General features: G+C 38.9%; 1 protein-coding gene across 3 annotated transcripts in view; it reads right to left on the bottom strand.

Moving 5' to 3' along the window:
- The window catches only part of LAMA4 (laminin subunit alpha 4), a 148,382-nt gene continuing 124,815 nt past the window's right edge, over positions 4,160-27,726 (bottom strand). For 2 of the 3 annotated variants that reach the window (XM_018053050.1, XM_018053048.1), the window contains exons 28-39: positions 27,542-27,679; positions 25,416-25,549; positions 24,184-24,348; positions 21,207-21,360; positions 17,621-17,808; positions 15,228-15,417; positions 14,312-14,467; positions 12,567-12,726; positions 10,494-10,624; positions 9,381-9,474; positions 8,794-8,913; positions 4,166-4,629 (exon numbers count right to left, since the gene is read on the bottom strand). In XM_018053050.1, the coding sequence (XP_017908539.1) occupies positions 4,484-4,629; positions 8,794-8,913; positions 9,381-9,474; positions 10,494-10,624; positions 12,567-12,726; positions 14,312-14,467; positions 15,228-15,417; positions 17,621-17,808; positions 21,207-21,360; positions 24,184-24,348; positions 25,416-25,549; positions 27,542-27,679 (1,776 nt within the window). In that variant the 3' untranslated portion in view covers positions 4,166-4,483. Of the gene's footprint in view, positions 4,630-8,793; positions 8,914-9,380; positions 9,475-10,493; positions 10,625-12,566; positions 12,727-14,311; positions 14,468-15,227; positions 15,418-17,620; positions 17,809-21,206; positions 21,361-24,183; positions 24,349-25,415; positions 25,550-27,541; positions 27,680-27,726 lie in introns of all 3 variants that reach the window. The other variant, XM_018053049.1, reaches the window with a different exon arrangement.

Below are 27,726 nucleotides of genomic sequence, written 5' to 3'. Positions count from 1 at the left end.
ATATGCCATTTTTTCCTTGGTACTCTCTCTATGCTAAGTTGCTTCAGTCATGTGTGACTCTTTGCAACCCTTTGTAGCCCATCAGGCTCCTTTGTCCACAGGATTCTCCAGTCAGGAATACTGGAGTGGGTTGCCATGCCCTCCTCTGGGGATTGTCTACATAAATTCAGGCAAATCAGAGATCCCTAGGGCTCAGGAGAACCCAAGTGAAGGAGTCAGTATCACTTTTTCCTTTTTGAAGATTGCCAAGTACTTTATAAGTGATTGCCTTGGGAAGCAAGATGAGGGGGTAACTTTTATGGAAACTTTGCTTTCCTGAAATTTGTTCAAAGAATATATATTGAGCACATACCTACATGTCAGGTACTGTTCTAGGTTTTTACGACACATCAGTGGATAATAGACAAAATTCATGAAGCTTGACATGCAGGACAGTACCTCTACTGTTGCCTTTCTTTACACAGACTGCGTGTGTGTGTGGTATGTTGGGGGCATTTACTGCTTATACTGAAATGATCTCTCTGAGCCAGTCCTCTGTGTGTGTGTGTATGGGTGTGTTATGGTATGTTGGGAGCATTGTGGTTTTACTGCTTATACTGAAATGACCTCTCTGAGCCAGTCCTGTGTGTGTGTGTGTGTGTGTGTGTGTGTGTGTGATGTTGGGGGCATTGTAGTTTTACTGCTTATACTGAAATGACCTCTCTGAGCCAGTCCTGTGTGTGTGTGTGTGTGTGTGTGTGATGTTGGGGGCATTGTGGTTTTACTGCTTATACTGAAATGACCTCACTGAGCCAGTCCTGTGTGTGTGTGTGTGTGTGTGATGTTGGGGGCATTGTGGTTTTACTGCTTATACTGAAATGACCTCACTGAGCCAGTCCTGTGTGTGTGTGTGTGTGTGTGTGTGTGTGTGTGTGTGTGATGTTGGGGGCATTGTGGTTTTACTGCTTATACTGAAATGACCTCACTGAGCCAGTCCTGTGTGTGTGTGTGTGTGTGTGTGTGTGTGTGTGTGTGTGTGTGTGTGTGATGTTGGGGGCATTGTGGTTTTACTGCTTATACTGAAATGACCTCACTGAGCCAGTCCTGTGTGTGTGTGTGTGTGTGTGTGTGTGTGTGTGTGATGTTGGGGGCATTGTGGTTTTACTGCTTATACTGAAATGACCTCACTGAGCCAGTCCTGTGTGTGTGTGTGTGTGTGTGTGTGTGTGTGTGTGATGTTGGGGGCATTGTGGTTTTACTGCTTATACTGAAATGACCTCACTGAGCCAGTCCTGTGTGTGTGTGTGTGTGTGTGTGATGTTGGGGGCATTGTGGTTTTACTGCTTATACTGAAATGACCTCGCTGAGCCAGTCCTGTGTGTGTGTGTGTGTGTGTGTGTGTGAGATGTTGGGGGCATTGTGGTTTTACTGCTTATACTGAAATGACCTCTCTGAGCCAGTCCTAAAGAGAAGGGATTGGCTTCACGCCTCAGTGTGGTAAACCTGAACTATGCATATACTGTTTTATGGTCTTAGTTGAAGTCTGTATTCACCGATTAAGGTAAGCAAAGACCCTACTTAACACCCTGTACTTCCATTTACATACAAGGAAATAGGGTCCAGGGAACAGAAATAGCCCAGTGTCTTCTGAGATATCCCTTTACAAACTGAGAGCCCAGAACTGAGGTGGTTCTTAATGGACAAAAGGTGTGTGTGTGGGCTAAGTTGCTTCAGTCATGTCTGGCTCTTTGCGACCCTATGGACTGGAGGTGGATATATATTGTTGTATGTTTATAGAATGAGAAGTGTTGTGTCTTTAAATGTGTATGGTAAACACTTAAAACCATACTTCTAGATGAGATCATTTGTGCTTCAGCTTTTATTGCTATGTGCTTGATCCTTTGTGTTTTGCAAGTCACGGTTTCATGAGAAAATGTTCAGTTGTTGGAACTCATCTTTTCACACCACTGGATAATGGGATGTTGCTTCACTGTAAAGCTGTTGGAGGGTGCCCTCTGCCAATCAGCTGTGGCCATGAGATAAGGACGGTAGGGTACAGGCCCAAATAGGCTGCTCCTTCAAACCGGGGCTATGGGAGGCCTCATTTTGAAGGTGCTTTGAACAGGCAGGGGTCATGAATGACAACCAGTCAAAATTACTCCGAACATCCATCCATGTTTCTCTATATGAAGTTTCAATATACTGTGATTAAAAGAAAGGACAACTTCTCCCTAGACAGAAGTTGAGAGATGAGGTCCCACCTAAGAACTGAATCAAGCTTTTATAAATGGTAAACTCAAAAGTTTCTGAATGTCATCATGTGGTTGTTAACCGGGTCAGCAGATAGGGGCCAGTAGGTTCTTCTTTGCCGAGCATAAGTGTGAAATACCAACTGCAAAGAAGTGGCCTTCTAATTGTAGAGAAGATATTAAATAGAAGGATTTTTGTGGTTTAGTCTGCATACATGTGAGTCTGTGTACACACCAGCTAGAACTACTGGAGGTCCAGCCAGTCTGCAGCTTGGCTGGTGGAGTTGACTTTGGGCTACTGCTGAGAATGAAGGGACAGAAGGGCCCTCTACAATGTCTCAGGAAAATTTTGGGAAAAGAAAATGGTAGGGTGTTTCAGGGCTACTGCCTCCTGCTTGGAGCTAGTGTAGGAAATACTGTGAGGGCTTAGTGTGTTTGAAGCATTGGTTCAACCTATACTAGTTAAGGCCCGACTGGATTCAGAGTCTTTAGCCCAGAAACCACATTAGCCCAGAGCCCCTTAGCTCTCAGAAGGTTTTGTTTGGTCTGCCCAGTGTTTTTGTCATTTTAGTTGCTGTTGTTTTTAATTAGTTACTAACTGAAAAATCAGGCCATTTCAAGCCCCTCAAATTTCACATTTCTGTCTTCTTTTGGAAACTCTGGCCCTTTAAGACTTGTGTTCTTTTATGGTAATAATTGGCTGAGCACCTGCTGCCCTTCTAGATGAGCCATGGCAAGTGCCCTTTTGATTCTGTCAGACCCAACCAGCTTCACTCGTGTATCTTTCTGGCTTGGTAGGTGGTTGAGTTTGTGACTCCAGCTTTGGAGACCAGCTGAGGGCTGGCCCGATGGCAGACAGTCCCCTGGAGGCAAGAAGGAAGGGGACACTCGTGCTGGCTCTGGAGGTAGGCAGCGGTCCTGTTACCAGTCTGGCTCCTCAGTCTAGCTGGATGACAGCTGGCACGTTATTTAACAGTTCTGAATCTCAGGTTCTCATCTGCAAATGCTGCCTCGTAGGATGTGTGATGATCAAGTGAAACCTACTTCAGTTTACCTTATTGTGAGGCTGGCACTTAGTAAGTCCTCTATGAGTAGATATTAGCTATTTTCACTGATCATCATCATTATTATTAATGTATCAGAGACATGAGCGTAGTAGGGGAATGTAAATAATTACATATGTGTATGTAAGAGATTATTTTATTCCCTTAGTAATTCCTCAAAACATTTTATACTTCCTCCCCATAGCCCCAGTTACTCCTCTTACATACCTTCAGTCCTGTTGATATGAGGGCCTACTTTCTCATTTTGTCTTCAACGCTGATTTTCTTTTCATGTATAATTCTTTTATTTCAGTTTCTTTATTTTAATATCCTATCAGCTAGTAAAACCAATTTTCCCTTTTCTAGATTTTATTACTATATATACCTTAATATGATTATAACATTTTATAAATAAGACTATTTGTGTTGCAGGTATGTGGGGAAAAAACTTTTAATAAAAGGACTTTTATACTTTTAAGTGGATGCATGATTTTGTCTTACTCTTTGCTATATAATGTCCTTCATGATTCCTACAAAATGCACTGTAACAATATCCTACAAGAACCTCTCCTCACACAATTTATTTTTCTTTTAAGGAAGTACGGGGAAAAAAAGTAAGCATTTATTCGATTGAGGCATTCTTTTTTTTTTTTTTCCTTGTCTGGAAACAAATTACCATTCTGATAATTTGTTAGAAATTTATTAAACCTTGATAAGCCTAAAATATTCTTGCTATCCTGATAGACCAAAGTGGTAAAAGCAAATCTGATCATCTAATTTTAGGTTTTATGTAAATCAGTAAATCTTTTCAGGATAAAGGAAGTATACTAAAGACAGTTTGGTTTAAGTTGAATGTTATCATCCCTAAATGAAAGAGGAATCTGAGGATCCAGCCACACTTTAAAAATATGTGCCAGTGTTTATTTAGAATCCCTTCTATTTTATTAGAAACAGGAACAGGAATTTCACCAGCAGGAAGTTATAAAATACAGGTAAGTTTAACGCCCCTTTGATTGTTATCCATGGCAGACATTTTGGATCCAAGGTAAGAATCCAAGTAAGAAATAATAAACATCCAGTCCCTGATGACTCATAAGTCCTGCTCAACTAGATGAAAGCTTCGACCGAGAGGAAGCACTGCCACTCCTCCTGGCTGGCCTTGTGCTTCTTTCAGTGCTCTAAAGAACTTTGTGCTTGGATGGCTCTGCTGTGTCAGGCTGCTGGACAGGAGTTGATGCTCACGGCACCGCTGACCAGGGCTGCTTTACTGAAGCTCACCGGGCGCCCGTCAATCACGAAGTGACGGATGCAGCCTGTGAAGGGTCTGCCGGGGGCCAAGCGTGGTGTCAGTAGAGACTCTGGAAAAAGAAATGAACACCAAGTTTGCAATCGAGGCATCCCAAGCCCAAATACTACTTTGTGGCAAAAATACACGTCATAACCACTTAGATTATCACGATGATCTACATGTCAAAGATGGAATACAGTAATTTACTTAATATTATCTGCTTTTGAAGTAATATGAACATGTAGTAATTTTAGAGTTTTGAGTATAATTCAGCTGTGTATTTACCACTGAAATTTACCACTTACAAGTAAAATCTCAGCAGTTAGTTTTCAGGATTTGCTTATGCTTTTTAGAGTTAATTTTACCTGGGCCTCACATATTTTGTATGATTTACTGAGACAGGAAAGAAAATTCAGCTTCCAGACTCTTCTTGGAATTGGTTAATGTTTCTGTTTAATTCGTATCATTACCCTTCATCCTTAATCCTCCACATTTTTGCCAAGCTCATAAAATATAATGAGAAAATAATGAATTCAAATAAACTAAATTTTAATTTTCCTGAGCTCTCAGGGTTTAAGAACTATAAATAGGATAAAGATAACTAGCCTAGTCTTTGTGTGGGTACAGGTGCCCTGGGGTATGCCAGAGGAACTTTCTCCCCTTATCTTAATTAGCGATCTGGAAGAAGCCTTGTGCTTATTAATTGTACAGACACAATTAAATGTGTTGAAATGATAGAAGCAATATAATTTAAAGCAATTTAGGGAGCTTAGGAATATCATGAAATTAAAATCCATTTAGTCAAAGTTATAATTATGTACAAAACAGCTATGTGAACAGTGGCAGATAAGAAGATGGAAAACACTCAAATCAGTAACTTGGGAAAGAACATAAAAAAGGACAGCAAGTTAAATACCATCAAGGGGCTATAATAAGTTTTCTAAGTAATGTAGATTAAGAATATGCAGAAGCTTGTTTATTGAAAATGATGGAAATAGTATTTCATATTTAGAATGATAAGCATCAAGTTTTAGATTTGGAAGTGGCCTAAGAGGTCAATTCCCCTTGTCTCTAGATTAGTATGATTTTGCCATACTTTTGTCATTCTTCACGACTGTGCAGTATATGTACATCATCAGAATAAACAGTGAACAGGAAAGAATATAAGGGGTAAAACATCTCTTCTGTTCATTTTAGACACTAGTTTTAGAACATGGATTTTGAATCTGCCCAGGCTTACCACTGTTTGGTTCATGGGGGACAAATTCTAGAGGAAACAGTTCATATAGAAATTATGGTTTGCATAATTCACTACACAATTTATTACAGTGGTGGCAAAGTGCCCCAGAACCCTAAGTAATTGATTAATAAAATCAACACATGATTTTAAGAGCAAACATTCCTCAGGTTAAAAGCTTGACTATATACAGAATAATGCAAGATTTTCAGCAGAGGAATGAATAGTTGCTAACTCAAAAACTTAACTTCTCATTTTGATTTTTAAATGATCATACAATAAAGTTGAATTTTCTGATACAAAGTTCATGATTTTCAATGCATTAACTCTTTGTTGATAGAAACAGTGTGTTACCAGAGCTCTGCCTGGTATAAGAGCGCTGATTGGGATTCTAAGATTTCAGGACATACAGTGGTTTTGTTTATGCCTAATTTCCTTTAGTTATTCTTTTTCATGCCCCAGTTTCTGATATGATTTTAGTGGAGTTAATCTTAAACAGCTCAAAAATTATGTTAATTAATGATGTTCAGCTTAAATTATACTTTTTTTTTGTCCTAGACTTGCTGCATGATCTGTAGATGGAATTAAAAGCTGCAGTGGTGCAGGCTGGTGGGTAGACCTCACTGGCCTTGCTAATTCCTGTGTACTGGCTCATTAGCTCAAATTTGCTATTCATGATATGTCTCAGGTAGGCAGAATTTGGCTTCAGGTGTATCCTGCCCAGCCAGCCTATGGAGCAAGTCTTGTAGTGAGAGATGATGGTGGTGTGTCATGCTGGAATGAGACTCAAAAAAACAGAAATCAGAGAGAGAAATATGTGTCTGAATGATGCAGTAAGCACTTCGGGTGCAAAGTAAAGAACAAATACTGTAACTTCTGTGAGGGAGGGCCATGCTTGTTTGGTCCATCTCCTGGAGCCTAGCACAGTGCTTAATAGACACTCAGTATCCCAGGTGGCGCGAGGGGTAAAGAAACTGCCTGCCAATGCAGGAGGCATAAGAGATGCAGGTTGGATCCCTGGGTCAGGAAGATCTTCTGGAGAAGGGAATGGCAACCCACTCCAGTATTCTTGTCTGGAGAATCCCCGTGGACAGAGGACCCTGGCGGGCTATAGTCTATTGGGTCGCAAAGAGTTGGACACGACTGAAGCGACAGCATGTACACGTTTGTTGTGTGATGAAGTCATGCTCTCTGGAAGCAAGGAGTATGCTATTTAGCTTCAATCATATTCTGCAGTGAGTGCCATAAAAGTGATATTCAGGGTGAGGTGGGGTGGGGCATGTGTGTAAGAAGCTTGTGAGTTGGATCCTCAAGGTCAATAGGAGTTAACTTGGTGGAGAAGTGGGAGAAGCAAGAAAGAAGAGCATTTTCTAGAAATTGAGGCCTTGTGCTCTGTGTGAAGGCCTGGAGCAAAGTTCACCACTGAACATTCAGAGAACTGCAAGCCCCAGGAGGTAGGGGGAGGCCCTAGAGACAAAGGGGGCAAAGTGGGGAGAGATAATCAGGACCTTGCATGCTAGGCTGACTTTGATCCTGTAGGCCTCTGGGAACCTGCAATATTTTAAACTATGTTGTGATCTCCAGGAAGCAAGCAACGTGCAGAAACGGAAGGACTGACAGCACCCATCTTCCTCACTACCTGCATGAATTGCAGTGTGGTCTTTGCCAGTATTTCAGAACTGAAGCCTGGAGCAGGAGGAGAGGACTAAGGAATGGAGACAGAAGTGGATAATAGAAGTAAAGGAGAAAGACTGCTTTTTGAGGGTCTCCTATTTCATCAATGAGTTGTTATTGTCTATACTGGCATTTTGAAAAATCCACATTACAAAGCAGAGGACTGCTTAGTTGCTACTATTTTGTGAGTACCCAAGACTGGATGCTTAATCTTTCTCCCTCTGTTGGTTAAAGCATTATTTGCCTTTACATGGGTCAGTCTAAAATAGTATAGTTAGGATGCAAAGAAAAACTATATTAAGTTTTTCCTTTAAATTCTCACCAAATTCCAGCTGTAAAAGCTTGATTTTTCCCTCATGCTACCTTTACCATTCAGTTTTCCCAAGTGAATGAAGTGTGTGAAATAAACACTTGCAACAGAAGGTCATGGTCCCTGCTTTAGAGGCTTAAAGTAACTGTGGGGGGTCCATACGTGCCCCATCACCATCCGGGACTACGCACCATTCTTGGCAGATGACAGCACTGATGTTACAATGATGTTTACAGAACTGCAGCTGGGAACGTCTCTTAGGGAATGTCACTATGTAGGAACAACAGAACTTATGGTCTGCAGCTGTTTTCACGTTTCACACTAGTCCTGGACGGGAAGAACTGTGTATTCTCTCTGAGTGTGGAAGAGGAGTAATTGTCACCAAACTTTTAGTCTTCTAAGGTTCTCAGATCCTACAGCAGCAGTAACAAATTTTTCTTTGTGTAAGAGAGAAAACAGTGTGTTTGCGCTGTGTGTATGTGAGAGGTGTGTGTAAAGAGAAGAGAACATTCAGCAGATACAGCAGAAGGAGAGCCCTATCTACCGTTTGGAATGCAGCGTGTAGTTCTCATCTGTTACTTTGTTTTGGTGCTTGGATGAGCTGTGTGCTTCCTAATTGTCAGCAAACATTTTCCTATGAAAGGATGTGTGTGTGCTCAGTCGCTCAGTCCTGTCCGACTCTGTGACCCCAGGGACTGTATCCTCCAGGCTCCTCTGTCCATGCAATTTCCCAGGCAAGAACACTGGAACGGATTGCCATTTCCTCCTCCAAGGGATCGCCCTGACCTAGGGATTGAACCCACATCTCTTGCCTCTCCTGCATTGGCAGGCAGGTTATTTACCACTGCACCACCTGGGAAAGTCCCCTATGAAAGGATATTGTATATAATATTCTTGGAGTTACTAGGTGAATTATAAAAATACATAGCTCAACTCTTAATACTGTAATAACAATTATGAGAACTTAAGTGTTTTTTTGGATTTGGAAACTCGTCACTTTAAATAACTCTTACCTGGAACACCTCCAACAAACACAGGCTCCCTGTGATCAACTGGTTTTGGATTTAGGGGTCCAACCACGTGGTTCACTTCAGAGTCTACATCCAACTGAACCACATTTGAATCTCTAATAACTGAAATACAGGGAAAGGAGTGGTCGTAAGTGATGTTGAGGTGATTAATTTTCACATGAAAGGGAATAATTTATTACAGCAATAGCTTTTATTTATTCCAGAATAAACCATACACTTCCCTCTAATCACTGAAAACATCAGTGTCTAACCAATCACTGTAAAATTTTCCTTTGAAAGGGAGAATATTTAGAATACGCTTTCTGATACTTTTTCTTTGCTTCATAAATAATGCATTATTTAAACAACTCCATAAGACTATTTTGGCAGCATTAATATTTTCAAATCACGTGGATTCAATATACACATTTTAGTACATTTGATTCTCTTTTCTTGACTACTTTTAGACTGTCAGTTATTACCTATTCTGTCATATGTTATACAGACTAAGTTCTTTCAAGTCATCATGTCAGAGGTGGGTGTACAGGCTCACTTTATCAGGGAAACCCAGGACACACAGCTTTCCTCACCTGTAATTCTGTGCCATCTGCCATCACAGAGACTCTGCTTGGGTGTCACTGAGGTGGAAAAGTCTCTGATGCCATTGTTGACTTTCACTATGACCTGCAAAAAACAGGGCACATTGTGGAATTTTATTTCATTTCTCCTCATTGAGATAAGATGAGATTTCTTACATTTACCACAGGGAAGCAAAACTTTGAACATCCAGACATTAGCTTTGCAATTTGAACACAAGGGGTCACTGTTCAGTAGACTAGAGAAAATGTGTTCCTCAGAAAGAGAACAAAATAAAGACAACGGAGAGAAGAGGGGGCAGAGGAACAGTAAGATAGCACAATGAATTCCTTTAAAGATGGAATGTGCTGTACAAGGCAGGTGAAGGTACTGAGGAAGAGCTGGACTCTAGAGCCAGACTGCCTGGACTCATACTCAAGCACTCCTACGTCCCTCGCTCTGTGCCACGTTTTCTCATTTGCAAAATAAGGATGATAACTATAATACTTCACAGAGTTATTGGGATTAAATGAGTTAATCCATATAAAGCATTTAGAATAGTATTTGACATACAGTAAGCACCATATAAGGATTTGTTTTCATTGTTATATGGTTTTATAGAATATACTGGAACTCAAATGAAAATTATATTAAGTTAGGGACACTGATGAAAATATGCTTCATATTTATTTGAATACTCTCATGAATGTTCTTTAGTAGTAATATTTAAGGATGAAAGTGGTATTTAATTATAATAATTGTTTTTTAGCAGCTGAAAAGAATGTATGTGTGGTATGCATACATATTATAGACAGATGAACGTTTGCTGCTTCCATTTGTTGTAAAAAATTCCTCTTCTTATTCTATTAAAACTTTTTAATTATTGATTTTTTGGGCTTTGCCACAATTTCATGGCTCTTTGCTCTAATCAAGTCAATTCCCAACATATGAATCTGAATCCAAAAATTGCCTGCATTTAAATTTGATGTTTTAGCTTCCCTGTTGTTTGTTTTTCCCCTCAGTTAGGAAAGATCAGCGAAATAATTCTGTGAAATAAAATACTGCTTCAGATCTAGAATCCAAGGTCAGAGAAGACAGACTTGTTAAAACAGTTTGTAACACACTACCTGTCCATTTTTCATGTGAACATTTAGGTATTCCCCATTGACACTGTGGCCATGAACAAGGGTTCCAGAACTGCTTCTGGGACGGACTTCAAATGCAATCTCAAACTTCAATCCAATATTGAAAGACTCATCTGTGGAGAGAAATACTATTAGTTCTCAAGAACAGCAACCTAAAGTTTGTAACCATGGCATGATTTCGTAATCTCATATTTTTGGTATCTCTTTTGGAAAGTTTGACGCATTTTCAGTAGATAGGTGGAAAGTGTCATTTTCTATGTCAAACACACTGGAAAGCTCTGAGCGGGTCTGGAGTGCGGGGTGGAAACAGCACGCTGAAAATTCGTCATGGCTATGGGAGCTCAGGTGAGGAAAAATTGATTCCAACTAGCAGGACGATTTATTATTTCAAAAGTGAGAAGCAGGAAAGAGCTAACTAGGAAGAACTGGTCTGAACACAAGTGCAGGGTCTGGGACGTCTGGAGAGCACTGCAGAGGCCTGCGACCGAGGGTGGAGGGAGGGTGAGTAGAGAAGGCCAGCAGGAGCCACACGGGGAAGGGCTCCAGGGCTCCAGGGCTCCAGAAGGGAAGATAGACTTTATACTGCAGACAATGAGCATAGGAGGTGACTTGATCAGATCTGTATTTAAAATAATTCTTAAAAAAGATCACTGGAGCCAGTGCTGCAGAGCATTTGGGAGGAAAGAGTAAGAACAGCAAAAGCAGTTAGGAGCTGTTTTTGCAGTGATTCAAGAAAATGAATTCTTCTTAAGAATAGCTGTGTTCACTCCAAGAGACTCACTGCAAAGGTGGGCATCTTAATAGTGTTCACTTCACATGGCTTCTTATAGATCACTTTTTAAAGTTTTCCTGCTATTAATGTTTATTGAGAACATAAATTGTGCAGGTTGCTATGCTTTTCAGGCTGTCTAAACCTTTCAGTTCTTTTCACTGAAATTCAATGAAAGGCAGAGGAATGTGCCTGTTGGTGTTTTAGTAGGGATAAAGAAGGAGCTGCTGCTGCTGCTGCTAAGTTGCTTCAGTCGTGTCTGACTCTGTGCGACGCCATAGACGGCAGCCCATCAGGCTCCGCTGTCCCTGAGATTCTCCAGGCAAGAACACTGGAGTGGGTTGCCATTTCCTTCTCCAATGCATGAAAGTGAAAAGTGAAAGTGAAGTCGCTCAGTTGTGTCTGACTTTTAGCGACCCCATGGACTGCAGCCCACCAGGCTCCTCCGTCCATGGGACTTTCCAGGCAAGAGTACTGGAGTGGGTTAAGGAGAAAGGAAAGTAAAATCGTGAACTAGACAAAGAGAGGAAACATTGCCTCCGGCTATTCAGTGGACATGGGGATGGTTTAAGAAGGGATAACTGGCTGCACTGTAGGTCTTTATTCAGGGCATGCTGAAGGCAGGAACATTCTCCTGTTTTCCTTCTCAGCACCTGTTCTGGTGCCCTCCTCACGGTTGCTCTACAGAATGCTGTTGGAATGGACTAGATGGTGACTTTGTGTAGTCTGTTTAGGATTTTATTTCCTTATTTTTAGAACCATTATGTTCCCTCACTTGGCACAGGGACTGTCATACCAGAGGCACACAATGAAAACTTTGTTGAGTGAGAGTAAGAGTTGAGAATAAAAATCCAGAAAGAAAATTTTTTAAGGATAGCTCTGTCTGCTGGAGTTGCTGGAGAGGGGAGGAAGTGGAACTTTCCTTAGCAGAAACAATGGGTGCTGCTTAGAAGGAGCAGAGAAAACCCCAGTGTGTGAGGCAGCCAAAAGCCCACACAGGTTAGACCACGGTGCAGCACAGAAAGTCTAAAGGAGCCAAGATGGTCTATCCCGAGAGGCTTGCCAACTGTGGGGAAGCACTGGCTGGGGAAAGCAAACAGGGATTGGCATGGTCCATGTGTCTATCTGGACGGCAGCAGAGGAGAAAAGTGGTCCTTACGAAAAGTGACCATTTTCAAGGGCTGAGTTTGCTATTGTGGCTATTAACTTTGGGCCCAATATCCCTGTTAGCCATCTCCAGGAAAGAAGTATTTCATGATTCATGTTTTAACGTAAATCATTGTTACCTAGGACCACGTAACCTCCTTCTGTTGAGAAGTATGTTCCTGTTTCCATTGGACCTTCGAAACAAGGAGTCACACTAAATGTCTGAGCCGCAGAGGTGATGGAGGCCCCATTGAGCTGAAGATTGCCGAGGCAGCCGCTGAAGCTGTAGACCGAGTTTATCTGAGAGGAGAAGGCACTTCTTAAAATCCATTTTCTCACCACTCACAGACGCACCAATGAAGGGATTTGTGTCCTGAGAGGAACCTACCAATTTCTTGCCCTATTTGTTTTAGCTATCTGAATAGTCAATCATTTTCCAGATTGTTGCTTTTTAACTAGATCTTTGAAGCTAGAATTTTGTATTAGATAATAACAGCCTACCTAATTAAGGTACAAAAATTTCAACATTTTTCACAAGGTAAATTGCAGCTGTGGTTTTCAAACTGAATTAGAAATATTCTCATTTGTTTTCTTCACAGCGACAGCTGTGCCCTAGATCACCTAATGCTGATGAGGGCTAGCAAAGAACTAAACTGTTAAATCTACCATGGTTAAATAAACAGCAAGGATTTGCTTTACTGGCTTGTGTTTGAGCATTTATCATACCACAGGACATGAAACATGGGCCACTTCAGATAACCGATTTCACAGTTTTAGAAATCTTTCTTTTAAAGAAGCTGTCATGGAATTGGGGCTACTCATCTAAAATCAAATTAAATATGAACATTTCCCCCCATTTTTGCTTTTCACACACATATTAATGGATCTTTGTTGTCGTTGTTTAGTCACTAAATTGTGTCTGACTTTTTTGTGACCCTGTGATCTGTAGCCTGCTAGACTCCTCTATCCATGGGATTTTCCAGGCAAGAATACTGGAATGGGTTGCTATTTCCTTCTCCAGGGGATCTTTCTGACCCAGGGATCAAACCTGAATCTCCTGCATTGGCAGGCAGATTCTCTACCACTGAGCCACCAGGGAAGCCATTTAATGGATCTTAGAAGTGTATTCTTTGTGTTAAACTCAAACCTGTATTTATATTAAAAATAAACTTAGTCCTTTGATGCATTCCTTTTTTGCTAAATATTTTTGAAGGTCCAATATTTTAAACTTTTAAATTACAAAAATAATGTTGTTTTCTTCTACCATATCCTCATGTCCCCCAAGGGGTAACCACATTTCCTTGTACAATTACAAATTGTGTGTGTGTGTGTGTGTGTGTGTGTGTGTAAGAAATGAAAATGAGATCATAGTTTACATAATGGCCTGAAAGTTTTTTTTTTTTACCCAAAAATATATAATATAATGACTTGCTTTCTTTTTTGGCTAGTTTTTTTGGGGAGCTGTGACATGCAGCCTGAAGGATCTTAGTTCCCTGACCAGGGATTGAGCCCAGGCCTGGGCGGTGAAAGCACTGAGTCCTAACCACTGGAGCACCAGGGAATTCTCTTTTGGGTGTTCTTTAAGACTAAAAGCGTGGGTACTTGTTGAACCCATAAGCATCCCTTGAGACATAACTTTTCATGACAGTTTATACCTCTGAAACATTTTTCATCTCACCTCTACCTTAGAATCAAAAGATTACTCTGGGCTTTGTGATGTCACAGGGTGGACAGATAACCATAAAACAATACCCACTTATGTATCCCATCTCCAGCCAAAGTACAGTTTTACTTTGGCCAGTTTTCTAATCATAAAGTGAGGGCTAGACTAAACAATCTTTCAACTCTAAAGGTTGATGGCTCTACTTGATCACACCTGGCTTACCTGGACATTTTTCACAGCCCTTCCAGGGGCCACACCTCCCAAATAAATAGGACCCCTGATTTTCCAGTCAGCTCCTGCAGGGGGAAGACTTTCTTCTAAGATTCGAAGTCCATCAATTATCATTCGGCCGCTGCTCTTTTCCCGAATAAATATCACCTTGATGGAGAGAAGGACAACCGCGTATCTTTAGCACATCGAAAGATTAGTGCAAAGGCTGTGTTGCTTCTCCTCTCAACTGTGCTATCATCTGCAGTGCTGCAGAGGTTCTTTAAAGAGTGGTCCTTTCACCAAAGGTCAGGACTTTGTCTCTTTTTTTGAAGCCTGATTTAAAGTTACAGGCTTAATCTCTGAATACAGCTTATGTTTAGCAGAGTTCTCTGTCCCAGCTGGCAGCCTACATGCTCTCGCTTCTAAATTTGATTATAATTAATTGTAATGCAGCTGACACTGCTTACTTTCCCACTATACACACACTGAATTGCTTTGATATTTAGGTTATTCTACCTGTTGTATCCTTTCTTCCTAACAGATTTACTCTATTTTGCACCTTCCATAGCTTAGTCTATAAGACACTCAGCAATCATAGAAAATTTAGAATATTATAGGCAGTGGAAAAAAACCCAGTCAAGTGAAAAATCCTTAGAAACCAAACTTCAGCTTATGCTGACCACTGATCTTTTGTTTAAAGTAACTGCACTAAAAATAGCTGATCTGTCAAAAAAAATTATACCCAGATTATATTTCTTTTAAAATAATAAGCTTCAAGATTTTTGTAATAAATCAACGAAAGTTTCTGAAACTGAACTCTGAACATATAGCAACAAAATTTGTAAATGGATGTTTCTAGAGAAACCACTAGTGGGGTATTAGAATGGTGGACGTTTGCTGATAATAATATTCTCTGCCTTCAACTTACATCATGCCACAATCCATCATTGTATTTCTCCTGGCTTCTAATCTTCAGTTTCTTGTGGCCAACATTAAACATGAAAACCAAGCGGCCATGGGCTAAGAACAGAGTCATGAAGTTATTCTCTTCTTGATCTGAGACATAGAAAATCATCCCATGGGAGGAACGTGTTTTCAGACGAATGGAAAACTGGGATCTGGTAAATGAGAAGGAAAAGCTTACCACTTGTCAAAGAAGACTGTGATCTCTAACTTTCCAAGACAATACAGCGTAAGGAAGAATAAAGCCATCTGATCTAATCCCAAGCAACATTACTTCTAATTACATCTTATTATTATTGTGAATATCAGGTAAGCACTGCTAATTCTAAAATGTAAATCCTTCTCCATTTCCTCATACAATGGGGATAAATCCCACATTTAAGAAAGTGTTGTTTCAATAAATGCTGGAGAAAATGTGGAGAAAAGGGAACCCTCTGGACTGCTGGTGGGAATGTAAATTGATACAGCCATTATGGAGAACAGTGTGGCGATTTCTTAAAAAACTAGGAATAAAACTACCATATGCATGCATGCTAAGTTGCTTCAGTTGTGTCTGACTCTTTGCGACCCTATGGACTATAATCCCATGAGGCCCCTCTGTTCATGGGATTCTCCAGGCAAGATTACTGGAGTGCATTGCCATGCCCTCCTCCAGGGGATTTTCCTGACCCAGGGATCAAACCCACATCTCTTACGTCTCCTGCACTGGCAGGTGGGTTCTTTATCACTAGCACCACCTCAGAAGCATAAAATTACCATAAGACCCAGCAATTTCATTGCTGGGCATATGCCCTGAGAAAATCACAACTGAAAAAGACACCAGCACCCCAGTGTTTATCACAGTACTATTTACAATAGCCAGGACATGGAAGCAACCTAGATGTCCACTGACAGATGAATAAAGAAGTTGTGGACATATGTACAATGGAGTATTCCTCAGTCATAAAAAGAAAAAGAGTTTGAATCACCTCTAGTGAGGTGGATGAACCTAGAGCCTGTTACTACAGAATGAAGTAAATCAGAGAAAAACAAGTTTCATAAAATAACATATACATATAGAATCTAGAAAAACGGTATTGATGAACCTATTTGTAGGGCAGGAATAGAGACGCAGACACAGAGAACAGACTTGTGGACACAGTGAGGGAAGGAGAGGGCGGGACCAATTGAGAGAGTATTGGAAATGTATATATTACCATATGTAAAATAGATGGCTAGTGGGAAGCTGCCATATAACATACGGAGCTCAAACCAGAGATGCCTAGAGGGTTGCGATGTTGGGGGGAGTGGGAGGGAGGTTCAGGAAGGAGGGGACATATGTATAATTATGGCTGATTCACATTGTTGTATGGCAGAAACCGACACAACATTGTAAAGCAATTATCCTCCAATTAAAAATTAAAAAAAAAAATCATGTCTGGCTGTGAAAAACTGATTGCACTTAATTTAGTAAAAATTTTACGCTAAGGAAGCTTCATGTAGACAAAATACTAGAGAGCAATTAATATGCATATACAAATTTGCATAGAAACAATATGATTTATGTACTATCTAAAACACAGATTCAGTTTTCTCCCCATAAAAATTAATCAATGGATATCACATGCTAAAAACAGCTACCAAAATGTGTAGAAGTCAAATAAAATTTCTAGAAATTCAACTTTATGCCACAGATAAGATATATTTATTAAGCTAATTTTCAGTTTGATTAACTCTGTATTTTCCCTGAAGAATACAAAATACTGATTCTGCCTAGTAGGAAAATAGGAAATTAGGAGTTTTTTATTGAATCCACTGATGGTATGAATGTTTGAAAGAGCTATATAAGAGTATCTGGGTGCTAATACTGTAAAAGAAATCTTAAATAATCCTAAATAACTTGGAGAGTTGTGAAACACCAGGAAGAGGTGATGAACTTTAGAGATAGCTGAGGGTCAACAGAGACACAGTGCATTTGTATTTTTAGTGTCTTTCCTTATTAACCTTCCAGCAGTTCAGATGCATTCCCACTTACAGTCTGAAAGCAATTTGTGTCGGAAAGGGAAGGTGACAGTAAGGTTACATGATGAGTCATTTAAAATTTCCCCCATCTTCCTTTCTTTGATTGTATTTTCTTTTTCATTAAGTACAGCAAACTCCTAGGACAATGCTGTTATATGCACCTTACTTTTGGGAAGAAAGTCACAGAGAATGTTATTTATTGGACAGTTTGAATTATGTTCTATTTAGTAATTGTTTAGATAAAAAAGAACAAGATTAAAGCAGCAAAGAAAAATTATAGGAAAAAGAACATATGGAAAGTAAGGATGAAGCCCAGCCATGGCATCAAGTTTCTGAACGGATAATGTGTTACTCTACTTTTCACCAAAATCTCCTTTTAGGTGTTCAAACTCTTGACGACTGTTGGCTGTCCCTCCATACTGATAAGCGTGCTCTATTGCTCTAGGGCTGTTGGAAAGCTGGCAGTGCGAGTCTCTTGGAATATTCCTCTCTAGGAATTTCAGGCCAACAGGATCCCATGAAGGAGCATCTTTACTTTTCCCTCCCTGTAAGAGTTGGAAATGACTCATTTAAGGGATAAAACTGACATACTAGTAGCAAAAATTCACTTTTAATTTTTTATCATTAACAATGATGATTCAATAATTAAAGCGTATATTCTTTGTACATATTCCACTCATAAAATATTAGACCTCTCCATTCCTCTACTACCATAAGCAAATGCCAGCAGCAGCTGCAGCAGTAACAACAAACGACAACAGAGTATGTTAACAAACCCAAAATTCCCATTTACAGTCTGAAAACAATTTGTATAGTGAAGTTATAGAGACAAGGGCTCTGTGATTTAAATTAAATGCACATTTTAATCAATGGTGGAAAATGAAAAAATTGGCAATAAAGACTCCTGAGAGACTTGATAAATAAAATCCTCATATCATATGCAACAATACCACTTGAATACACATATTATTATTTACATATCCTGCATAAAAAGTTAAATACTTAGTAACATCTTCAAAATATTTTTTTAAGAATGTTTTGGGTGATAAGATATGTAGCAAACTTATGTGACAGGATATAGAACGATTTAAAAAAATTATTTTGTGCTCTTGAAATTGCACTATTGATTTTAAAATTTACAGTTCTGAAGCTACAGACTAATACTTAATGGTTATTTAGTCAATTTCTGAAGCAAAAGTAAATGCAAGTAAATCTGAGCATTCAGTCATTTACTCATTTATTCAAGCAAATGTTTATTGAGTACCTAATAGGTAGGAGTGAAGAAGAAGAAGAAAAAAATCAATGTCTCTGTGTGCCTTCAGTGGGCAGTGTGTGGTGGGGAACAGAAAGGTGAGTGAGACATGGTTCCTGTTTTTTAAGGACTGAAAATTGATTTGGCTTTTAAACAATAAATTGGAAGACAGGTTGTAGCTGGATAGAAAGAACCTTAGATGACTTGGTAAAGGATGGGGCTTTGTTTTTTAGGTGATGAGAAGCACCACAGGTTTGAAAAGCAGAGAGTGGCCTGATCTGATCCACTTGGGAAGAAATCTTGCAATAAAGTAAGAAGAGAGAGGAAATGTTTGGAGCTAGGGAGAGCTGGAGAACACATCAAGAGTCAGGTTGAGACACAGGATCAGAGGGGAGAGGACAGTTTCTGGTTTACGATTGCTGAACAAATGCGCACAGCTTTCCCCCTCCCTAATTCCCATCGAAATGTCAGAAGAACTATACACATAAAAATAAATCTACCGTAGTCCTGGAAGTATAGGAGGATTTCTACTAGTCAAACAAAGCAGTGTGGAATTTCCATAAAACAATATTGTAATACAGACTGGAACAGACTGACAATATATATCTATTTTTGGTTGTGCTGGGTATTCATTGCTGTGCACAGGTTTTCTCTAATTGTGGCAAGTGGAGGGCATGTAGAATCTTCCTAGATCAGGGATTGAACTCGCATCCCCTGTATTAGCAGGTGGATTCTTAACCACTAGACCACAAGGGAAGCCCAAAACTCTTAATCTCATATGGGAAAAAGATAAGACCTCAAAAAAGTCTGTGTTCTGGGCAAATCCAAGAAATCAGGGAAATGCAAATCAAACCCACAGTGAGCTATCACCTCACACTTGTCAGAATGGCTATCATCAAAAAGAACACAAATTGGTGAGGATGTGGAGAAAAAGGTATCCTTTTATACTGTTGGTGGGAATGCAGACTGGTGCAGCTACTGTGGAAAATAGTATGAAGGTATCTCAAAAAACTAAAAATATAACAGAACTCCCATATGACCCAGCAATTCCACTCCTGGGTATATATCCAAAAATAACACAAAAACTAATTTGAAGAGATACATATACCCAATGTTCACAGCAGCATTGTTTACAATTGCCGAGATATAGAAACAACCTAAAAGAGCATCAAAAGATAAATAAGAAGATACATACATTATACACACACACACAATGGACCTACTCAGTCGTAAAAAGAACAGAATTTTGCCGTTTGCAGCAACATAGATGGACTTGCAGAGCATAATGTTAAGTGAATAAGTCAGAGAAAGACAAATACTGTGGGATATCCTTTATATGTGAAATCTAAAAAAGACAACAAACTAGTGAATATAACAAAAAAGAAGGAGACTCAGAGAGAGAACAAACTAGTGGTCACCAGAGGGGAGAGGAAAGTGGGGAGGGGCAACACAAGGGTGGAGAATAAGAGGTACGAACTATTAGGTATAAAATAAGCTACAAGGATACATTGTACAGCATGGGGAATATGGCCAATATTTTATATGAACTATAAACGCAGTACAACCTTTAAAAATCGAGAATCACTACATATTGTATACTCGTAACTTATGTAACACTATACAACTATACTTCAATCAAAAAAACGAATAAAATAAAATAGGGGTTAAGGCTGGTCTCACTGATCAGATGAGAGCTGGGCAATCCTTGAGAAGCTGTCAATGCAGATATTTGGGGGAAGCATGGTCTAGGTAAGAGGAAAGTTCAAGGGAGGACCTTAAGGCAGGAGTGTACCTGGCTTACTCTAGAAACAGCCGGTAGATCAATAGGAGGAGAAGAGCAAGTGAGAACAAGGGTCCCTCACGACACTGCAGGAACTTCAGCGTTTAATCTGAGTGCAGTGGAGGACCATTTTGAACACAGAAGTAACATGATAAGGCATGTTCGAAAGGATCTGGTTGTTGTGCTGAGAATATACTATTGGGGAACAAGGTAAGACAGGGAGGTCTGTTGGGAGGCTATTACAGTGGTTCAGATGAGAGACGACAATGGCTTGGACCAGGATGGCAGCACCGGCACTTGACTGCATTGTTTACATTGAGCCAGGAAGGAGTAGGGAGGGTCAGACTGAAAGAATGAGAAGGAATTGGACTTTCATTTGTAATGAAGGCAAGTAATGTACATGCTAGGTGTAAAACGAATGAGAGAACAGTTATCAGTGACCACAACTGAAGACTCAAGATTTTGAATGCAAAGTCACTCTAGTTGATGCCACAGATCAACTGTGGATGTGAGTGGTTAAAAGGAAGGTCAGGAAGGAGGGAAAAACAAGGTAAGATCAGAAACCAATGATTTCTAGGACTGTGACAGAAACTAGAGGCTGTTATGCAACAACAAATGATACTAGAGAATGATCACAGTAAATAGTATACATTTTTATATAAAACACAGCAATTTTTACCACTGTAATGAAAAGCAGTTGGAAGCAAGAGCAAAAGCTTACTCAAACTGTTTCTTTGGGAATAAGAACTGATACAACAAATCTAGTAAACTGCAATATCAGATACTACAGAAATCATATCTTTCATACAAACACAGTTGCAAATGAGTAAATTCAATAAAGCACCAGTGACTAGAATTGTATGTGTGGAATACAAGGGCAATCTAGAAACTGGTGCAGCATTATCTTTTACCTTTTTATTCTGATTTGTTTTAGGCTTTGAGGAATTTCTTCCTTTTTTGTGAAGGAGAAACAGTGGTGAAGACTCAATGGGACACTCATAAAGAGAAGTGTGGACCTTTTCAGAATACCGCTGGAAATCTTCGACCTCTACATCTCTGTCCAACCTGTGTTTGTAACAGAGGAAAGAAAAATCTTAAGAATGTTGTTCAGAATTACATGACCAAACTATGGCTGTCAAAGAACTTTAGCAATTAATTCATGTGTGTGTGTGTGTGTGTGTGTATGTGATGGGTCTTGATCCACCAACCACTATCTTAATTAGAACCCTTTAAATGATCATTTAACCAATTAACCAATAACTCTGTGCCTGGCACCAGCCTACTCTGACAGATGAACATGTCTTCCCTCACCATGTCCTGGATGATGGGGACCTCATCTGTGTTACTTAATCTGTATTAAATTCCTCCCTTGCATGTTTTTGAACTCAGGGGGTTCTCATTGTCTTTGTTAAGGATAAAACAACATGGTAGTCTACCGAATTGGAGAAGATATTTGCAAACAATATATCTGATCAGGGGTTAATATAAAAAATACACAAAGAACTCATACAATTCAACATAAAAACCAAACAACTTGATTGAAAAAGGGGGCATAGGACCTAAATAGCCATTTCTCCAAAGAAGACATAAAGACAGAAAATAGACACATGAAAAGATGCTTAACACCACTAATCATCAGGGAAATGCAAATCAAAACCACAAAGAGATACTACTCACCTGTCATGATGCCTATCATAAAAAAGACAAGACACAATAAGTGTTAGTGAGGATGCAGGGAAAAGGGAACCCTCACATTTTGTTGGCAGGAATGTAACTTAGTGCAGCCACTGTGGAAAATAGGCTTCTCAAAACATTAAAAATAGAACTACCATATGACCCAGCAATGGGTATTTACCAGAAGAAAACAAAAAGACTAATTTGAAAAGATACATGCACCTCTAGTTTCACTTCAGCGTTATTTACAACAGCCACAATATGGAAGCAACTTAAGCGTTGACTGATAGATGAATGGATAAAGATGGGGTATGTATATGTATATGAAGTATTATTTAGCCATGAAAAATGAAATCTTGCCATTTGTGACATGGATGCATCTAGGGGGTATTATGTTAAATGAAATAAGTCAGATGGAGAAAGACAATACTATATGATTTCACTTAAAAGTGGAATCTAAAAAACAAACAACAAAACAGGGTCACAGATACAGAGAGCAAATGGGTGGATGCAGAAGGGAGGTATGAGTCCAAAATTGGTGAAAAGGATTAAGAGGTACAAACCTCCACTTATAAATAAGCCATGGGCATCTAATAAATACATAAGGAATACAGTCGATAACATTATAACAACAGTATGGAGAAAGATGGTTAGTAGGCTTATCTCGGTGAGTACTTCATATACGCAAATGTCTCCTGAGAAATCTGTATGCGAGTCAAGAAGCAACAGTTATAACTGGATATGGAACAATGGACTGGTTCCAAATTGGGGAAGGAGTATGTCAAGGCTGTATAATGTCACTCTGCTTATTTAACTTATATGCAGAGTATATCATAAGAAATGCCAGGCTAGATGAATCACAAACTGGAATCAGGATTGCTGAGAGAAATAGAAACAACCTCAGATACGCAGATGATACCACTCTAACGGCAGAAAGTAAAGAGTAATTAGAGAACTTCTTGATGAGGGCAAAAGAGAAGAGTGAAAAAGCTGGCTTAAGACTTAACAGTCAAAAAACTAAGATCATGGCATCCAGTCCCATAACTTTATGTCAAATAGATGGGGAAAAAGCGGAAGCTGTGACAGATTTTATTTTCTTGGGCTCCAAAATCACTGTGGACGGTGATGGCAGCCATGAAATTAAAAGATACTTGCTCCTTGGAAGAAAAGCTATGACAAACCTAGACAACATATTAAAAAGCAGAGACATCATTTTGCTGACAAAGGTCTGTATAGTCAAAGCTACGGTTTTCCCAGTAGTGATGTACGAATCTGACAATTGAACACACAAAGAAGGCTGAGCACTGCAGAATTGATGCTTTTGAATTGTGAAGCTGGAGAAGACTCTTGAGAGTCCCTTTGATTGCAAGGAGATCAAACCAGTCAATCCTAAAGGAAATCAATCTTGAATATTCATTGGAAGGACTGATGCTGCAGCTGAAGCTCCAATACTTTGGCCACCTGATGTGAAGAGCCGACTCATTAGAAAAGAACCTGATGCTGGGAAAGATTGAAGGCAAAAAGAGAAGGGGGTGGCAGAGGATGAGATGGTTAGATAGCAACACCAACTCAAAGGACATGAGTACGAGCAAACTCAAGGAGATAACAGAGGATAGAGGAGCCTGGTGTGCTGCAGTCCACGGGGCTGAAAACAGTCAGATCTGACTTAGAGACTGAACAGCAATCAGATGTCAAATCACTATGTAGTATACCTGAAACTAACATAATATTGTACATCAACCAAATTTCAACAATAGAAAATTAATGAAAAAATAGTCATGCATTAAATTAACACAAAAAAGACTTTCTTAAACCTCTGAGGATGATTTGGGTATGTTGCTCTGTATTATACCACTGATAGTAAGTACAGAAATAACCACATTTAACATTCACAGTTTGCTGTATGCCATGTGCTTTATGCACATTATCTCAATTAATCCTCATAACAAGTTTACCAAGCAGGCCCTATTATTATCTGCATTTTGCAGCTAAAGAAACAAAGGCTTACTTAGCCGGTGCCATACAAAAATTAAAAAGCAAAAAACTTACAAACCCAAGTGTGTCAGTTTTTCAAGCACATGCAAGCATTTAATTACTACCCTCTTATGCCCCCAATATTTCATAGTTCTTAATTTTAATAAGGTAAATAATTTAATTTTCAACTTGAACGTCTTTACTGATCATGCAGATTTATGAATACTAAAAATACTGTACCTGGTAAAGTAGGCATTACTTATACATCCGGTGAAATTAGCATACTGGGGAGTGATGGGTGAGCCGCCGAAGTAGAACTTTTTTTCACCTGCTTGGGTCTGCTCCACTTTCCCTTTGGTAGGGTTCTTACTCCCAAGTCTGCTTTTATCTACTATCAATTCATACCTGTAAGGGAAAAAGCTTTTTTAAGCACTACACAGTTAATATGTTACTTGAGTTCCATTCTAGGTTGTATCTTTTCTCATAGAATTGAGAAATGGAACATTTGGTTAATGATAAGATAGCAAGTTGCCAGACTCTTTGTGAAGCTCAGAATAAAATGGATGAATATTTCTATAGGCAGAAAAGACTCTCCAAATCATGACTGGAATTTAAACCCATAGAAGCAGGTTCAAATGACTAGTCATCAGCAACTTCTTCTTTTTTTTTTTTTTGGTGTGGAAAAATCAGAACATAAATCATGGTGATCATTTAATCACATTTGTGGGAAGCTATTTTCATTCTAAAGCACATTGACAGTGATTGGAAATGGCGTCTTGAAAAGACCTATTAACATTTCCTTTTAATGGGAGGGCTCCCCAGGAATGGACACAGAATAGTAGCAGTCTGCAACAGAAAATATATTGGCTTTTACAGAAAGAATTTTCCTTTTACGAAAGAGAAATACAGTATTACATACTGTAAAGATAAAGTTAAGACTTTTTAAAGTGAAGTTAAAGTGTTAGTCACTCAGTTGTGTCTGACTCTTTGTGGCCCCACAGACTGTAGCCACCAGGCTCCTCTGTCCATGGAATTCTCCAGGCAAGAATACTGGAGTGGGCTGCCATTTCCTTCTTCAAAGACTTTTTAAAATGTGACCATAAATGTAACTTTCTCAATTGTTTAATTAAAACCTAATGAAACCTGTTGTTTGTTAAGTTTTTCTATGTACAAAACATTGTACTCCATTTAGTTTAAGTGGTATGTACTGGTACTTCCTTCAGGTAAATTATAGCTTATGGTTTCACTGGGAAAATTTTTATATACCTGTTGATTAATTTTATAGTGACTTATTTGGCATGTTTTAAAAATAAACAGCAATGAAAAAAAAAAGTAAGTTGTTCCTTCTACCATTTTTTTAAACACTAGAAAGGTAATAAGAGATAGTCTACTATTAGCAGTGGTCATTGGACGAATTCATGTCCTACAGGTAAAGCCACCTGGTGGAAAGAATATAAAGTGAGGAGCTATACCTTGCTGGGGAGACGGAGGTAACGATGAAGTGGGACAGCCCATCATTGTACTGCTTATCTGCCGATTGCACCTTGATTCCCTTCACATCCATGATTACGGTGCCATTATTCAATGAGATGGAGAACATATCTGACTGAAAAGCAAGCACAGATTCTTTAACAATGGAAGCCAGGGATCCAAAAGGTGGACATGTTTTCAACATTTACTTATGGGACTGCTTAAAGGAACACACATATGTGAGAGGTTTGCTTGAAAAATAATTTCTATGAACAGCTTCTAGAAAATACTCTGTTGCCTGGACTGGTATGCTACTTATAAAATTAGACACATTTCAATGGAAAGAGGAATTTCCTGTATTTGAACTGAAAATTTCAGGTGATTTTGTCATGCTAAGTAGCTGTTATCCCAGCGTCAGTTACTTTCTTTACTCAAGCATTTCTCTTTTGTCATCAGCCTCACTTTTGAAAAACCAGTATTTTAATTTCTTTGGGGATATAGTGAGATGACTAGGCAAGAGTTATTTTGCTATTGTGGCTTTTAAAAATGTTTCACTTTCCAGCTGTGGTACATATACATAATGGAGTATTACTCAGCCATTAAAAAGAATGCATTTGAATCGGTTCTAATGAGGTGGATGAATCTGGAGCCTATTATACAAAGCAAAGTCAGTCAGAAAGAAAAACATGAATACAGTATATTAACACATATATATGGAAGTTAGAAAGATGGTAACGATGAATCTATATGCGAGACAGCAAAAGAGACACAGATGTAAAGAACAGACTTTTGGACTCTGTGGGAGAAGGTGAGGGTGGGATGGTTTGAGAGGATAGCATTGAAACATGTATATTATCATATGTGAAATGGATCGCCAGTCCAGGTTCTATGCATGAGACAGGGTGCTCAGGGCTGGTGCACTGGGATGACCCTGAGGGATGGGATGGGGAGAGAGGTGGGAGGGGGGTTCAGGATGGGGACACATGTACACCCATGGCTGATTCATGTGAATGAATGGCAAAAACCACCACAATATTATAAAGTAATCAGCCTCCAATTTAAAAAAAACAAACAGAAAAAAAGAAAAAAAATGTTTCACTTTCCATCTACAGAGGCAGAAAAATTTAAAAATAGCAGAAGTTAACATCTGAATTTCTTTATTGTTTGGCAATATTCCTTAAAATATTGGCAAAATGATAATCTTTCTTTTCTTCCCTGATATGGGCCTCAATCTCTACAGTTAGCTCTCAACATAAATACTTTAAGGTCACCAAAGTTTTATAAACGTTATCTTATTCTTGACATAGTATTAGTATATCTTTGTTCAGTTCAGTTCAGTTGCTCAGTTGTGTCCAACTCTTTTCAACCCCAAGGACTGCTACCCATGGACAGGAGCTAAAGTTCTACAGCAAATTAAACTATTTCATAAGTTGAGTCACACGTATGTTAGTACTGTATATATACACTGAGGTTCTTAACATATTTTGTGCTGTGACTCTTTCGGTAGTTTGGTGACACACATGGGCTCCTTCATAAAATATTTTAAAATCACTCAACAAAATATGTAGGAATACAAAGGAAACCAATTATATTGAAATACAGTTTCAAAATACCAAAATGATAAATATGTGATATATATGTACTTCTACATTAAGGCACTAAATAATAAAATCTAGTAGCAGATCTAATAACTACTTTAGTTTAGAAGTGGTATTTTGAGATATATATGACAACTATAACATGAAATGAAAAATACCTTTAATTTCTACTAAAGACAAAATCGTAGGTACTGCTAATATTACTGTGGTTTGTTGCTGACATTCACAATTGAAGAAAATGCTAAATTTTAGTTAGAGAAAATAAAGATTTAATTTTTTTCTCACCTAGTTCATGGACCCACTGAATTCTCTTCATGAACTCCTTAGGGAGGTTTATGAAGCCCAGGTTAAAAACTCACATATGATATATTTATAATATTTTACAAACTGTTTGAAAAGAGACATTCCATGTGTGTATAGGAGTCAAAATTAATCTGAATTGAAAATTACTTTTAATGTGCTTAGAAGTATTTTTAATAGACAAAACAATTAGCACAAAGAAGTTTCCACCACAAAAAACAAATACTTACCCCTGATGCATAATAGAACAGTAATCCATTTGGCTGTAATGTTCGGAAATTAAAACCTCCTTCAAAGCCATCAAAAAAAGATATTTTCTGACTTGAAGCAATGTAACTCTGTCCATTGAAATATGCTCTGCGAGATATCTGTGTGCCAAAGAAAGTATGAATATAGAGTTTGTGATAATTATCAA

Source organism: Capra hircus, chromosome 9 (assembly GCF_001704415.2).
Source record: "Capra hircus breed San Clemente chromosome 9, ASM170441v1, whole genome shotgun sequence".
Lineage (NCBI taxonomy): Eukaryota > Metazoa > Chordata > Mammalia > Artiodactyla > Bovidae > Capra > Capra hircus.
Note: the sequence above shows the minus strand (reverse complement) of the source record. Positions and strands in the feature narration are given on the sequence as shown.